This window comes from Pristiophorus japonicus, chromosome 5 (assembly GCF_044704955.1).
Source record: "Pristiophorus japonicus isolate sPriJap1 chromosome 5, sPriJap1.hap1, whole genome shotgun sequence".
Classification (NCBI taxonomy): domain Eukaryota; kingdom Metazoa; phylum Chordata; class Chondrichthyes; family Pristiophoridae; genus Pristiophorus; species Pristiophorus japonicus.
The window spans coordinates 38,724,710-38,741,121 of record NC_091981.1 but is presented as its reverse complement, the minus strand read 5'-3'; the positions used below and the strand labels follow the sequence as shown (position 1 = coordinate 38,741,121).

The following is a 16,412-nucleotide window of genomic DNA, read 5'->3' as shown; positions in this document are numbered from 1 at the left end:
GGGAGAAGGGGGGTGGGGAGGCAAGGGGGAGGGGGAGAAGGGGGGTGGGGAGGCAAGGGGGGTGGGATGGGGAAGGGGGGAAGGGAGGTGGGAGGGGGAGGAAGGGGAGAAGGGGGTGGGAAGGGGAGTGGGAGGGGGAAGGGGAGAAGGGGGGTGGGAGGGGGAGGGGAGAAGGGGGATGGGAGGGGGAAGGGGAGAAAGGGGGTGGGGAGGGGAGCGGGAGAAGGGGGTGGGAAGGGGAGCGGGAGAAGGGGGGTGGAGAGGGGGAGAAGGGGATAGGGGAAGGGGGGTAGGGGAGTGGGAGAAGGGGGGTGGAGGGGAGGGGGAGAAGGGGGTGGAGGGGAGGGGGAGAAGGGGGTGGGGGAGGAGGGTGGGGAGAGGGGAGGGAAGGGAAGAGGGTGGGGGAGGGAAGAGGGTGGGGGGGAAGAGGATGGGGAGGGGAAGAGGATAGGGAGGGGAGGAGGAGGAGGAGGGGGGTGGGGAGGAGGAGGAGGAGGGAGGTGGGGGGGAGGAGGAAGGAGGGTTGGGTGGGGAAGAGGTGGGGTGGGGGGGAGGAGGAGGGGGTGTTGGGGGGGAGGTGGAGGAGGGGTGGGGGGAGGGGAGAGAGGCGGAGGAGGGGTGGGGGAGAGGAGGGAGGAGGAGGAGGGGTGGTGGGGGGAGAAGGAGGGGGATGGGGGGGTGGGAGGAGAATGGGGTAGAAGGGGGGAAGAGGGGTGAGAGGATGGAAGGAGGGAAGGAGAGAGGAAGGGGGGGAAGGGAGAGAAGGAGGCTGAACGGCCGGGCCCAAGACTTCGGGTTGGATTTACAGGTAAGTGGCATCGGGTCTCGGGGGGGGGGGGGGGCGGGGGGAGAGTCACGGAGGTCCGGGGTGGGGGGAGAGAGTCACGGAGGTCCGGTGGGGGGAGGGGGAGTGTCGCGGAAGTCAGGGGGGGTGGGAGAGTCTCGGAGGTCGGGGGGGGTGGGAGAGTCGCGGAGGTCGGGGGGGGGGAGAGAGAGTCGCGGAGGTCCGGGGGGGGGGGGGGCGCGGAGGTTGGGTCGCCGGGGGGGGGGTGCGGAGGTCGGGTCGCCGGGGAGCAGAGGTCGAGTCGCCAGCGGGGGTGGGAAGAGCGGGGGTCGGGTCGGGTCCGGTCGGGTAGGAGGAGCCTTATCCACACAGCCCCAGTGAGGCCATTCGGCCAGGCTAGGGGCTGCGTGCTTCGCGCCCCTCCCAAAGTTTTGGGCGCCTGGAGCTACTGCACATGCGTGCCCACTGTAGCGCGCATGTGCAGAGGTCCCGGCACTGTTTTCAGCGCAGGGACCTGGCTCCGCCCCCCCACAGCTCGTGCTGCGCCACGCCCAGCTCCAGAGGACCTGCAGGGAGCCGGTGAATAGGTAAGTTTTTTTTAGCTGCACTTTGCAGCGCGAAAATGGGCGCAGCCCGAAAGTTGGGCCCAAGGAATGCAGTGTACTTTCTGTATTATTATAATAATAAACACATTTCACATAAATTCCAAATGGTTTGTGCTGCCATGGTATTGTTACTTGATAGAGCTCTAAAAGTAGAGCTGCAATAACAATGTAACATTTATTTACAGGGTGATCCAGGAGAGGATGGTGATCTGGGAAAGCGTGGTGGTGCAGGAAATCCTGTAAGAAAGTTTCCATTACTTTTAATCAAAAAGACACAAGTTCCATAATACTTTATTCCAACACTGTCTGCTCTGTTGCTGATGATTTCCCTGTATATTCTTTAACTCCTTAACCTCACTCATGGCAGGCAAAATGTAATTTTGACTTTGTGGAAAAGTATAAATTGGGTGATATCAATTCAGCCACCCATTACACATCAGCAGAAATTAAAAATTGGGAGATGTATAACGGCTTGCTGAATCAATATCGCCAAAGTCAAATTACCTCTCTTGTCTCTTGCAAGTAAAACTAACATCTACCACTTTGCATTCAATGGCTTTACTCTTAGTCCTTCTTCATCCCTTCAAATATATAAATAATAAGAGTAATTAATTCGATCTAAAGTGATTTTTTTTTTAAAGCATTTCCTGTGCCATGTGAGAACTCCTGGATGCTTCATGTATCCTAGATAACCACGTATGCAGTAAGTGCCGCCTGTTGCTTGAACTCTGAGCTTGAGCTTCTGAGCTTGAGGAGCAGCTGGAGTCACTGAAGGGTATACAGGAGGCTGAGAATTTCCTGGAGCATATATACGAGGAGGTGGTCACCCCGCAGCTACAAAGAGATCAGGAGAATAGTGTGACAGGATAGGAAGATGTAGGCAGTGCAGGAATCTTCTGGGAGTGACACACTCTCAAACTGGTTTTCAGCGCTGAGTACCATTGAGGGTGATGACACCTTGGGGGGAGTGCAGTTTAGTGCACATCCATGGCATACTGGGATTATTGTCTGCACTCGGGGGAGCAGCAAAGTGCAGAAATGCAGCAGTCATAGAGGATTTGATAGTCAGGGGGATGACAGACATTTCTGCAACCATCGACGTGAGTCCTGCATGGTGTGTTGTCTCCTTGGTACCAGGGTAAAGGACATCACTGAGAGGATGCAGAACATTATGAGAGGGAAGGGGAAGAGCCAGTAGTCATAGTCCATATGGGAACCAATGATAAGGAAGGAAAAGGATTGAGGTCCTACAGCCAGAGTTTCAGGAGCTAGCGAGGAAGTTGAAAAGCAGGACCTCAAACATAGCAATCTGTGAATTACTCCTCGTGTCACATACTATGAGTATAGGAATAGTAAGACACGCCATTGCCTGTTACTTCGTGGTGCTGCTGTTGTCTCGAAATCCAGCATCAGTGGGGTTATGTTCAGGATGCATCCTTCTGTGCGACTGTATCCACAGTCACCTTGATCAAATTTGGGATGTTCTCGGCACAAAACAATCTGGTTATTCTCATAACCATCTTTAATGCACACACCCTTGGTATCATCTCCTTACTTAATAACATATTGTGTAGTTTGTGGTACCTGACCCTTGTTTGGTTTCTTATTTTTCCTATATTATCAACTTTATATAGGAGGTTTCCCGTGGTCACATCATATTGTGGTATTGACAGTACAAATCCGATTATATTCTGATGACCAGTTACACATTTAGTTTTAGGATCCCATGCGTGGCTGTTTCGTTTGATTTCACAGGTGTCTGTTTCCCTTTTTCTAAAGGTCCATTCCCTGAATACGTCATTGGTTATCAAATCTGGGACCTCCCCATTTTGTAGCTGTTCTAAGTTATGTTCTACTGTACTTATCACCCATGCTCCATACCCGGCGCATACCGCGGTGTTTCGTCCGCTTTCGCTATTGCACTTTTGGTTCGTGTTTATTAAGTTCATTGCTTTGGCATGATCCCTTAGTGTGTGGGCCACTTGTAACAATTCTCGTTCAGCCCCATCTCCCAATTGGGCATGTATCTTCTCATTATCATCTCCCCTCTCCAGCAACCCTCTTATGGCTTGAGTGAGTGTGTCAACCTACTCTTCTATCATCTGGAGATCTATAGTGTTTACCGTCGCTACTCCTGCCGCATAACCCATGCCTATGATGTGATAAACCTCAGGGTTTTAGACTCGGGTCCATCCAAAGCCCGCAGTGTTAGATTTTTATACATGCTTATTGTTTTTGACCCGCAGAAACTGGGGATTGTTAGATCAGTCAAATTTAGAAATATCGTGATTATCTTCTGGCATACTCCAAAGTGCATCTTTTCCTTAGTGTATTTCATTACAAACACCCCCCCTCCCCCCTTTGGCCCCTTTTGTTATATGAGGGCACCTTGGAGTTCTCCTCTTACACAAGAACATCGTTCCCCCTCCTGTATGATTGTCACAACTTGTACTTCCCTTTGGGTCGGGTGATGGGCTACTAGTTTCTTCCTTGTCCTTGCAGAATCATAAGGGCGGTGATGATCACGTTTATATACATTCTGTTGTTAAAATACATCCTGGATATTCCAGGCTTTTAGTTAGATTCTTACCATTTCAACTTCTACTGGATTGTTTGCACTGTTTCTCCGGGCATGTGACCTTTCCCAGGTCCATTTTATTATGGCAAGTACCCCTAGTATTGCAAATATTAATCTTAGTCCCCTGAAAAGTCTATCTATCAATGCACCCTCCACTCCTTATTTTATTTCAGCTGGAACCAATGTTTCCATCGGCCCCCACCTTTCATATTTATACACGCACATGTCACTACTGATTAATACTTCATATTCTTTAACCATCACCTTCGCTCCTACCTCCGGTACTACCCCCAGGGGTTTTTGCTCCTTTATCCTCGTCTTCCTCTTCCTGCTTATCTTGCACTTCCTGTCACATACCTTTTAACTGCCTACTCAGTTCCATCACATACTTCCTAATTCTATCGCGTAACAGTCCTAACTCTACTCCTCCTGTAACTCCCCTCAGGAAGTTTCATTGCTCGTCCAGTCATTAGTTCGTAAGGGGTGAGTCCTGTTATGCGGTTCGGTGTAACACACAGTCTCATCAATATGGTGGGCAGGAGTTCCGGCCATGCCTGTCCGGTTCCCTGGATTGCTTTACTCAGGGAGGTTTTGAGGGTTCTATTCATTCTTTCTACCATTCCTGAACTCTGGGGATGGTAGGGGATGTGGAATTTTTGCTTAATGTTCAGTATTTTACATGTTTCCTTCATTACCTTTCCGATGAAATGAGTCCCTTGGTCCAAATCTATTTGAATGGGAATCCCCCATCCAGGAATTACCTCTTCCGCTAGTATACACTAGTATACGGGCTACTGTGGTTGCGGTACAATTGCGGGTGGCGACTGCTTCCACCCACCTTGTAAACTGGTCAATAATCACCAAGCAGCACTTCCTTCCACTGGAGTTTATTAGGGGCCCAGTAAAATCTATCTGTATGTTTTCCCATGGTCCCCATGGATGGGGTTGGTGCGCCATCTTTATTTTTATTGCTTTTCCCGGATAATGCTGGGCATACGTAACACAGTGCTAACAATGCTTAGCAACATTGCGCCCAATTCCCGGCACCACTAATCCCGTGAGATATTGGATATCATGGCATTACGCCCGGCATGGTTAATGCCGTGGTGTAACTCCATGATCATTTGCCGAATGCAGGAAGGGGCCAACACCTTTCCGTCCTTTCTCCACACGGAGTCTATATCAGGTGATCTTCCCTTTCTCTCCCATTCTGCTCTTTCTTCTTCGTTCGTATCTGCATGCAGTTTAACTATGTTTATGTCTTCCTCTGTGGTAATGCTTCAGACTGACTCTATTTTTACGTCTGTGGATGTGGCCGCTTCTTGAGCGGCATTGTCCGCAGCCTTATTCCCACGCTGCATTTCATCCACTACTCGTTGATGGGCCTTTACCTTTATCATTGCTACTTTAGCCGATTTGCTGGGTGCTTCTAATAGTAATTTTATACATTCATTGTGTTTGATGGCCCCACCGCCAGAGGTAACAAACTCTCTCCTTCCCCATGCTACCATGTAGTCTTGTAGTACCCCAAAGGCATACCTACTATTTGTATATATATTCACTGTTTTTCCTACTGCCAGTAATAAGGCTTCCATCAGTGCAGTTAATTCTGCTACTTGAGCTGAAAGGCCTCAGTCCAGCGCTCCCTGCATCACTACCTTGAGATGCTGGTTTAATATCGCCCATCCCGTACTTAACTACCCTCAAGTCTTTTACACCATTACAGACCTTTCTCACAAGTTCAGACACCCCAGGCGACCGACATGAAAGCTTACATCGGATTTATGAGTGATATTTAAAATATATTCACTCGTGATGGTCTGCAAACGTCTGTCTGTCTTTCGCCCGGGTGCATCCTGCCAGACTGCTCCATTTGATGTGGAGTAAGACAAAGACACTCAACACAGGTCTGTGAAGAAAATAAATATTTAATTACTTGATCCAGGGGACACGGCCACACCAGTTCCTCAACTGGATGCGTTACCTGTCCTCGTCGAACACTTTTAAGGAGTTGCTCCTTTATACAGAATTCTTGCAAAGTCATCATTTACATTATCATTGGTCAGTCTTTCTACCGCATGACTATTTTTTCATTTTGTTACAGATTGTTTAATTTTAACTTTGTTAATTGTTCCAGTATCCTCCTTGGGTATGAACAAATGAATCCTGCATCCTGCCTTCTTCCACTAACAGGAACTTATTTCTTAATAACAGGAACCCACTTCCTAGGCTCAAGACTTTAGTTCTGAATAACAGGAACTCACACATTGTTCTATAGTTGCACTTGCTAATTTTGTCACATCAGCAAATTGTGTTTTTGCCTTCCTAATCTAAAACGTGTTTAACTCTTTAATTCCCCCTTCAGGACAGAAAGCAGTGCACAGTGGTGAATGGTTGTTTTCAGATAGGAGGGAGGTTTACAGTGCTATTCTCCAGGAGTTGGTATTCAGACCACTGCACTTTCTGATATATATTTATGATCTGGACTTGGATATACAGTGCATAATTTCAAAATTTGCAGTTGATACAAAATTCGGAAATGTAGTAAACAATAAGGATAGTTACAGACTTCGGAAGGATATAGACAGACTGGTAAAATGGGCAGACACATTGCAGATGAAATTTAACGCAAAGAAGTGTGAAGTGATACATTTTGGTATGAAGAATGAAGAGAGACAATATGAAATAAATGTTACCATTTTAAAGGGGGTGCAGGAAGAGAGAGACCTGAGGGTGTATGTACTCAAATCTTTGAAAGTAGCAGGACACATTGAGAAGGTGTACAAGGTTAAAAAGGAATATGGGATCCTTGGCTTTATTAATAGAGGAAGAGAGTACAAATGCAAGGCAGTTCATAAAACACTGGTTGAGCCTCAGAATATTGTGACCCATTCTGGGTGCTCTACTTCAGGAAGGATGTCAAGGCCTTGGAGAGGGTGCAGAAGAGATTTATTAGAATGGTACCAGAGATGAGGGACTTCACTTGTGGAGACTCTGGAGGAGCAGGAATTGTTCTCCTTAGAACAAAGAAGAAATTTGATAGAGGTATCCAAAATCATGAATGATTGTGATAGAGTAAATATAGACAAACTGTTTCCAGTGGCAGAAAGTTAACTAGAGGACAAAAATTTAAGGTGAACCAGAGACAACCTGAAGAAACATGTTCTTACACAGCGAGTTTTTGTGATCTGTAATGCACTGAAAGGATGGTGGAAGCAGATTCAATAGTAACTTTCAAAAGAAAATAGGATGACTAGATGAAGAGAAAAAAATTAGAGTTATGAGGAAGGAGCAAAGGAGTGGGATTAATTGGAAATCTCTACTAAGGGGCCAGCACATGCATGATTGGCCGAATGGTCTCCTTCTGTGCTGTAAAATTCTATGATTCTATGATCCCGCAACGTTCATGGCCTCAATATTTTCCTCCGATTCCTCTCACATAATTTTCATTGCTAATGCTGCCTCCAGGAAACTTGATTTCCTCTTTCTTGCCAAACGATTCTTTCCCCGTGTTTTAACTCCAGGGGCCCGAGCTTGGTGGCCTCACCACCCACCGTCGGCTGTCACCGAGTTTTCTGGGCGGTCTCCCCTCGTTGCCATTTTCGTGGAGGTCTCCCGCCGGCGGGAAGGGAGTACCGCTGGGAACCGCCCGCTGATGGCCGTTGGCAAGCGAGTTGCGCAAGTGACCTCCCGCCCACTGAGCTGCCATATTGGTACGGGCAGGAGTCGGCGGCAGCAGGGGGAAGGACCGCTGCATGCAGGCAGATCTAACCCCAACGATAAGTATGAAGACCTGCAAAAAAAAGGTTAGTAAACTTCTGTTATTTTTTTCAGCGAATCAGGGGGTTGGGGTCCCCTGAAGGTGTTCAAGTGTTTTTTTTTGTGTTCATTTTTATTCTTATGTGTTCCCCCCTCCCTAGACCCAACTCAATCCTCGCGGCACTTTGGCGAGGATCGCATTTGCCACTGAGATTGGGAGCTGCCGCCCAGATTTAGGGCGCAAGTCAGTATTTTGCAGCCGGGCAGTACTAGCAGATCTTTTAGAGGAATCTTCATGCCAAAGTACCGCCCGATCTCTCGGCGGTCCTTTTGGCGGGCCTTGGCTTTCACCAAGTTCGGACCTCAGATCACAGATATATCATCCCAGATCAACAGCTCTTAACTCTAAAACCAAAGTTCACCCAAGATTTTAATATTGTTTCCATCTCGTACTTCTGGACAGGATACAAGAAAAAGCTTGTTATCTGATGGGCAATCTCTTTTAGGCTAATAATCTCTCTATCTGTCTAATATTTTTACATTTCTGTTTTTTATTGATGATATTATGATATTGCTGTTCCAAATTTTCCCCTCCTGTTCCTCCTAAGATTCAAAAACACTATCCAACTCACTCCATCTTCCCTGTATTAAATTCAAGACTTATGCTTGTCTCTAGTCTAATTCAGTGCAACTTTCTCAACCACCGCACTGAGAAGGAAGTTCTACTCCATGCTGGGGCGTACCTTCTCAAAACGTTGAAAGCAATGTGGCCGATTATTAAAAAAAATATGACTGCAGCAATGTCGCAAGGGTTACTTGCATATAAGTCAGACTTTGATACTTATGTTAACACAATTGGTATATCAAATTCTGTTGCAGTATGAAAGTTTGCACAGAATCCCAGTGATGAAACTTTATCTGCCTTGCTATTAAATAAGGCCATTGCGCATATCTCTCTGGATAGTACAAACACCTCTTAAATGGAGAATGAACCAGAGTAAGACTATAGGCGGAATTAGACTATAGAATTAGATTATAGAATTATATGATTTGCTTCTTGGTACCTCCCCACCCCCACTCTCCTTTTTCTTTTTGTACAAAAAGCAAGGTCAGCTCTGAGCCAAATACTAAGCATATGTATAACCTATTACCTTTCTTATAATGTGTGATATACTTTAATCACTTGAACAAGAGAAAAACTTTCTTCAAAAAGATTAAGTTGTACAACCCATGTTAAGATGCACATCTCATGTAATAAAGTTATCAGGTGATTTAACTTAAAAATGTAATATTTTTATTTACTTTAGGGTCTCCCTGGTCACAGAGGGCCACCTGGTAATAATGTGAGTTTGACGGTATTTTCAATCAAATTATTCTAACTGCATCGTATTAATTTAGTACATATTGCACAATATTACTTGTGATGTTTATAAGTGGGATTCAGTGCAACAAGCCAGATGGATAGCAATAATCTTTTCCAGTCTTTTAGATTCCTATCTTCCTATGTAACCTACAATAGCTAGTGGGAAGATGCCCACTGGGGGAATACAACTTAAATTTGAAGTTTCGATTCAAAAATGTGCTTTTTAAATTTCAGTTGTGAAATCCTTCTTGTTACTGAGCTGCAACATCTGTGCTTGAGGACAGATGCTTTCTCAACTAGCCAGCTGCTGCCTGAATTGGAACTGTTCTTAAGCAAGCAAATTCAGGAACATCCTAAATTGAGCCAATTAGAATTACTTCAGATTCACAAATAATCTTAATTCATTGCAAACTAGGTGTGTATTTAATGAATAATTAATGCACACCGGTCATATTTTGGATCCATATTTTGGATAAAAGGATCCAGAATCCCCTTACTCTCTGTACAATGGATTACAAAACACAACAGAAGATGGTGACTCATTGCCAAAGTATAATGTCACGTAGAAAGCCAACCAGTACTTTACAGAAGGGAAAAATTTTCACATGTGATCCAATCAATAAATAATGGCAAACTATTTAACTATGAATGACATTTAGTCTAATCCCATCTTCACCTGATGTCCAACTTACATGCTTCCAGTAAGGTTTCCATCATCACGCCCGGCAACCAAATTTTAATTTGATTTTACGTTTTAAAGTTAATTTGTTTTAATTGCCGGTGCTTTTAGTGTCCCCTTCCCTTTTATAGGGGGCACTGGGGAAAAATTGTGATTTTAGTGCCAAAAAAAAAAAAAAAAAGGGGGGAAAAAGGGCCTTGGAAATGTCTGGAGTGTCACCCAGGTCGGGTGGCACTCTTTAATGTTTTATGTTTCCGCAGGTAGACTCTAAAAGAGTTTCCAGTAAGGTTTCCATCATCACGCCCGGCAACCAAATTTTAATTTGATTTTACGTTTTTTTTAAGTTTAATTTGTTTTAATTGCCGGTGCTTTTAGTGTCCCCCTTCCCTTTTATAGGGGGCACTGGGGAACAATTGTGATTTTAGTGCCCAAAAAAAAACCAAAAAAAGAAAAACACAAAAAAAAAACAAAAAAAAGGGGGGGAAAAAAAGGGCCTTGTAAATGTCTGGAGTGTCACCCAGGTCGGGTGGCACTCTTTAATGTTTATGTTTTCGCAGGTAAACTCAAAAGAGTTTCCAGTAAGGTTTCCATCATCACGCCCGGCAACCAAATTTTAATTTGATTTTACGTTTTAAAGTTAATTTGTTTTAATTGCCGGTGCTTTTAGTGTCCCCTTCCCTTTTATAGGGGGCACTGGGGAAAAATTGTGATTTTAGTGCCAAAAAAAAAAAAAAAAGGGGGGAAAAAGGGCCTTGGAAATGTCTGGAGTGTCACCCAGGTCGGGTGGCACTCTTTAATGTTTTATGTTTCCGCAGGTAGACTCTAAAAGAGTTTCCAGTAAGGTTTCCATCATCACGCCCGGCAACCAAATTTTAATTTGATTTTACGTTTTTTTTAAGTTTAATTTGTTTTAATTGCCGGTGCTTTTAGTGTCCCCCTTCCCTTTTATAGGGGGCACTGGGGAAAATTGTGATTTTAGTGCCCAAAAAAAAAACCAAAAAAAAGAAAAACACAAAAAAAAAAACCAAAAAAAGGAAAAAAGGGCCTTGTAAATGTCTGGTGTGTCACCCAGGTCGGGTGGCACGGTTTAATGTTTATGTTTTGCAGGTAGACTCTAAAAGAGTTTCCAGTAAGGTTTCAGCAGACATTTACCTATTTTAAATGGGACAACGGCTGCCTAAAAGTTATGTATTATAAGTGTGTTAAGCGTTCATATGTAAACATCACCGATCAGAAGTTCTACCCACATGGGTTATGTTTATTTTTAATTTACATTTTTCAGTCTTTGAGCATGCTTACAGGTGGTTTTAATGCAACCAGCAATTTAGCATCTTCTGTATGGCAAAAACAGGGTAGCCCAGTATAAAGAGGTCAAATTTGTCCCTTTGGGCTAGAAATTCCACAGCCTGTCATTATTTGAAAAAATAACATTTTAGTGAATAAATAAAATTAAAATTTTGCCATTTTTTTTTTAAGGGGGCAAATTTGGCCACAAAATACGCCGGTCCTTAAAAAACGGCGTTGCACGACAATTCGCGTGAAAAACCGCGATGTCGCCAACTTTAGCCCGAGGCCTATCAACGCCAAAAATACAGGCTCCGTGAGGGGAGAAAACTCCAAAAAAAATTGCCAAAATCATAGATCACTAAACATTTACAAGACCCTTAACTAAGTAATTACTGCAAAAGAATTAAAAAATAAAAACTTTAACTTATCTTTTTTGCAGGTCTTCCTACTTACAGTTTGAGGCTGCAATACCTGCTTTTCTCATTTTTTTTCATCCCAAAACGGGTTCGCAGAATGGCCAAATTTAGACGGCGCGGTTTTTTTTCGCGTTGCACCAGGGCGATCCGCTTTTTGTCGATATTTTCAAAACGCCATTCTTAAGGCATGGGGAATTTTGTGCACTTCATTTTAAGAATAAAAAAACAATTTTAACATGAATAAATCGCATTAAAAAGTGTGTTAGACTGGGGAAGTTCTAGCCCTTTGTCTCTACCATTAAAAATTTCACAAGCAGATATTCATGGCATTGCCCACACAGTTTTGTAATGGTAGACATGTTGCACCATGTAATGTACAGCATCACATTCCAGATGTCTCATTCCAGACATCACACTTTGTTGCCGATGAAAAGTAACTTTTAAAAGAACAGAGAAGGAAAACCAGTCACTGATCAGGAGCCTAAAACTTACAAGCAATTTACTGACCTCTAATTGATTACAAACAGTTGATCATAAATCCCATTAATATTATTAATAATTTAAAATCTCTTTGCTCTTTCATACAATATTTGGCTGACACAGAGTACCCCAATCTTTGATCTGGCTGACAGTTGGTAAAGGACATTTACTGGCCGAGGGAAGTTGGAGGCTGGGCAGGGGGAAAATCAGTCAGGCTTTAATGTGAGTTTAGGTTTAGTTCGAAATAACTGCATTACCAGCATGGCAGGATAATGTTCTATATCTGGAGCTGCTGGGCTATTCTTAACTCCACACTTTAAATCAAATACAATTTTATGGAGCATGGTGAAGTGATGTTTACAAAATTAGAGATTCTTTTTCATTAAAATCATAATTTTCTGTTTCTGTGTAGGGTCAGAACGGAAAGCCTGGTAAGCAAGGTCGTAATGGAAATCAAGGAATCCACGGCCCACAGGTGGTCACCAGTAACGACTAATATTTAATCAGTGTCTTAGTACTGTAGAAGCTGATTGTTTAACTACTTTAATTTGCATGCTGCAGTTTTATTAATTTGCTCATCACAAATATATCTACAAATTAAGATTTGTGAAGTGCATTTGCTGTTTCCTCCCATTTTCCTGCTCTCCTCCCTTCAAATGCAGATTCCCACTGGATGCCAACATACCTGTTACTTAACTCATGCAACCTTTCTTCTGGCAATCGATTTGATCATAGAGTTTGTTACAGTCAATCCTAATTCTGACCTTGCTTGACACCACAGATGTACTTTCAGTGATGTTGGGGGCGAAATTAACCTGCATTCAAATGCAACAAATGCAAGATTCAGGATAGGAAAAAATATGAATTTGGATGTATTCAGCAGTGCATTACTTCATAGAAACATAGAAACATAGAAAATAGGCCATTCAGCCCTTCGAGCCTGCACCACCATTCAATAAGATCATGGCTGATCGTTCACCTCAGTACCACTTTCCTGCTTTCTCTCCATACCCCTTGATCCCTTTAGCCCCAAGGGCCATATCTAACTCCCTCTTGAATATATCCAATGAACTGGCATCAACAACTCTCTGCGGTAGGGAATTCCACAGGTTAACAACTCTCTGAGTGAAGAAGTTTCTCTTCATCTCAGTCATAAATGGCTTACCCCTTATCCTTAGACTATGTCCCCTGGTTCTGGACTTCCCCAACATCGGGAACATTCTTCCTGCATCTAACCTGTCTAATCCCGTCAGAATTTTATATGTTTCTATGAGATCCCCTCTCATCCTTCTAAATTCCAGTGAATACAGGCCCAGTCGATCCGGTCTCTCCTCATATGTCAGTCCTGCCATCCCGGGAATCAGTCTGGTGAACCTTCGCTGCACTCCCTCAAGAGCAAGAACGTCCTTCCTCAGATTATGGGCTTCACACCACAAAACATTACTTTAAACAAGATACATAAGCTAATTAAACTTTTGGGATCTCCGAATGTATCGTGTAAAATCAGTAATGTTCTGCCTCTAAAAGTGGTTACTGATTATAAGGGGTCGGAATTGTTGAGGCGGTGTCAGTGGCTGAGTGTGGATTTTAACGGCAGGCAGTAGGTGCTGCCTCAAACTGCAAAATTCAGTTTTGCCGCCCAAAGATGAGAAAGCTGTGCTTAAAGTGCCGTTGCACACTCATCCTTGGGCGCCAATGGAGTTGCAGCTCAGGAGGCCTACTGAATTTCGTGATGGTCGGTTGCTGGCATGCGAGTTTAAAAACATGAAAAATAAGTTTCCCACACTCTCTCACCCATACCCACACTTCCCCACTGGTCCCATTAATACCTAAATGCTAAAAAAAAATAAATATAAACATCTTGATCCGTGGACGTTACCGCCCTGGGATCCACGATGTCCCACCACCTTTTGCAGGCTGTACGTACGCCGGCCAGTAAGGGCACCATAGTCACCTAATTTCCCAGCGGCAAGGAGGCATTGCACGCTTGATGATGTCACCATGCAATGGTACGCCTTGCTACCACCCCCACCGCCCAACTAAATTTCCTGACAGACCAGGAACCCGGTCGCCACCGACTATATTACATGGCCGCCCATTAGTTGCCCCTCTAAGAAACTGAATTTCGATCCCTAAATATTTAATAACAATTGTAAATATTTAAGATAATCATCAAACTCTGTAGAAATGCTATTTACAGTCATTTATGTTTTCTGCCTATTGCACAAACGTATTTTTGAGAACTTTGATGTGGTGTATTTGGGCTTCCAGAAGGCATTTGACAAGGTGCCACATAAAATGTTACTGCACAAGATGAAAGTTCAGGGGGTTGGGGGTAATATATTAGCATGGATGGAGAATTGGCTAACTAACAGAAAAGAGAGAGTCGAGATAAATGGTTCATTCTCGGGTTGGCAATCAGTAACTAGTGGGGTGCTGCAGGGATCAGTGCTGGGACACCAACTATTTACAATCTATATTAACAACTTGGAAGAAATGACCGAGTGTAACATAGCCAAGTTTGCTGACGATACAAAGATGGGAGGAAAAGCAATGTGTGAGGAGGACACAAAAAATCTGCAAAAGGACATAGACAGGCTAAGTGAGTGTGCAAACATTTGGCAGATGGACTATTATGTTGGAAAGTGTGAGGTCATGCACTTTGGCAGAAAAAAAATCAAAAAGCAAGTTATTATTTAAATGGAGAAAGATTGCAAAGTGCTGCAGTACAGCGGGCCTAGGGGTACTTGTGCATGAAACACAAAAGGTTAGTGTGCAGGTACAACAAGTGATCAGGAAGGCCAATGGAATCTTGTTCTTTATTGCAAAGGGGATGGTGTATAAAAGCAGGGAAGTCTTGCTACAGTTATACAGGGTATTGGTGAGGCCACACCTAGAATACAGTTTTGGTCTCCAGATTTAAGGAAGGATATACTTGCATTGGAGGCTGTTCAGAGGTTCACTAGGTTGATTCCGGAGATGAGGGGGGTTGACTTATGAGGAAAGGTTGAGGAGGTTGGGCCTCTACTCATTGGAATTCAGAAGAATGAATGAGAGGTGATCTTATCGAAATGAATGAAGCTTGGTTTTGGTTTGACTTGTCTCAGATCTCATATAAATAAATATATATTGCTAATATATTTTTTAGAATGACAAAGATTAAATTTTTAGATCTCCAGATTAACCAATAAAGTTGTCAATTACTTTTTGTTATAATGTAACATCAACTTGTACTCATGTAGATGAATTGCAAACTTATGGTTTTTTGCCTTGTTACAGGGGATACCTGGTCCGCCTGGGTCTCAGGGCGCAAAAGGAGAACCAGGAGCTCGAGGTCTACAGGTTTGTAGTAGAGCTGAATCGCAGTATGTCTGTGATGAAGAGGCTTTGTACAGTTTTAGTCAGGTTTGTAAAAGTACAATTATTCGATTGAGCCATTGCAATGGAGATTACAGAGTAAGTTAGAACCTGGATGGATATGAATGTTTGTCTACAAGTACAGCATGTATCAGTAACATCCGCATGCCTCAGGGCAAAGTATTATTCTGTTCTTTCACTGAATGTTGATTATATTGGTCATAAGGTGAGTAGAAACGATAAAATGCCAAGAAATTCGTTGCCCCCAAAAGCGACCGCGGGGATCGCAATGTGCAATCAACCCGCGCCCGTTCAAAGAAATGCAGGCAGCAGTCTAATTTCATGCTGCCTGCTGATTAGCATGATTGCGGCATTCAGCCCAGTGCTGAATATGTTCCTGAGTAGCTGAACGCTCAGCAGGGGGCCCAAGTTTGTACGAGGCTAGCAGCACTTAAAGCTAGCCTGCACTAATTATAGGCAGTCTGCATCTCTTAAAAGGGGAGGTGCATTGTGCCTGCAACATCTCATTGAGCTAGCTGGGGAAAAGAGTGAGAGGAGAAAATAAAAATTATGTCACAACAGAGGAGAGAGTTCGCACAGTACAGTATCCGATGCAGAACTGGAGGCCTTGGTGCAGGAGATCAACTCGAAGAGAGATGCTGTTTCCATAGGGACCCAGGAGCCCCTCCGGGCAACAGTATAAAGCCCAATGGGAGCAGATAGCTGCTGTGGTGACTACCAGCAGTTTAGCCCCGAGCACTTGGATGCAGTGCAGGGGGAAGTTTCATGATCTCACACAAGTGGTCAAGATCAGTTAATTCAGCTTCAAATGCCATATCCCATATTTGCAGCACTAGCCTCACACACTGCTCAATGCACCACACCCCCATCATTCACCTACCACCAATCATGACATTCATATCTTCACCTCACCCTCACAAACTTACCACTGCTGCAAGCCTCACACCTACATCTCACAGCTTGCACACACAATCAGTTATTCAACCATGACAGGCATATCACCCAAACATATTGCACCACTCTCACTGACACACTTAGAATGGTTACAGCACAAAAGGAGGCCATTCGGCCTATCAAATCCAT

The 16,412-nt window shown here is 44.0% G+C and overlaps 1 protein-coding gene across 1 annotated transcript in view; it reads left to right on the top strand.

Moving 5' to 3' along the window:
• LOC139264069 (collagen alpha-3(VI) chain-like) overlaps positions 1-16,412 on the top strand; it is a 176,618-nt gene that overhangs the window by 84,380 nt on the left and 75,826 nt on the right. The window contains exons 13-16 of the mRNA XM_070880166.1: positions 1,575-1,628; positions 9,034-9,069; positions 12,364-12,426; positions 15,231-15,293. Coding sequence (XP_070736267.1) covers positions 1,575-1,628; positions 9,034-9,069; positions 12,364-12,426; positions 15,231-15,293 — 216 coding nt within the window. The remainder of the gene's footprint in view (positions 1-1,574; positions 1,629-9,033; positions 9,070-12,363; positions 12,427-15,230; positions 15,294-16,412) is intronic.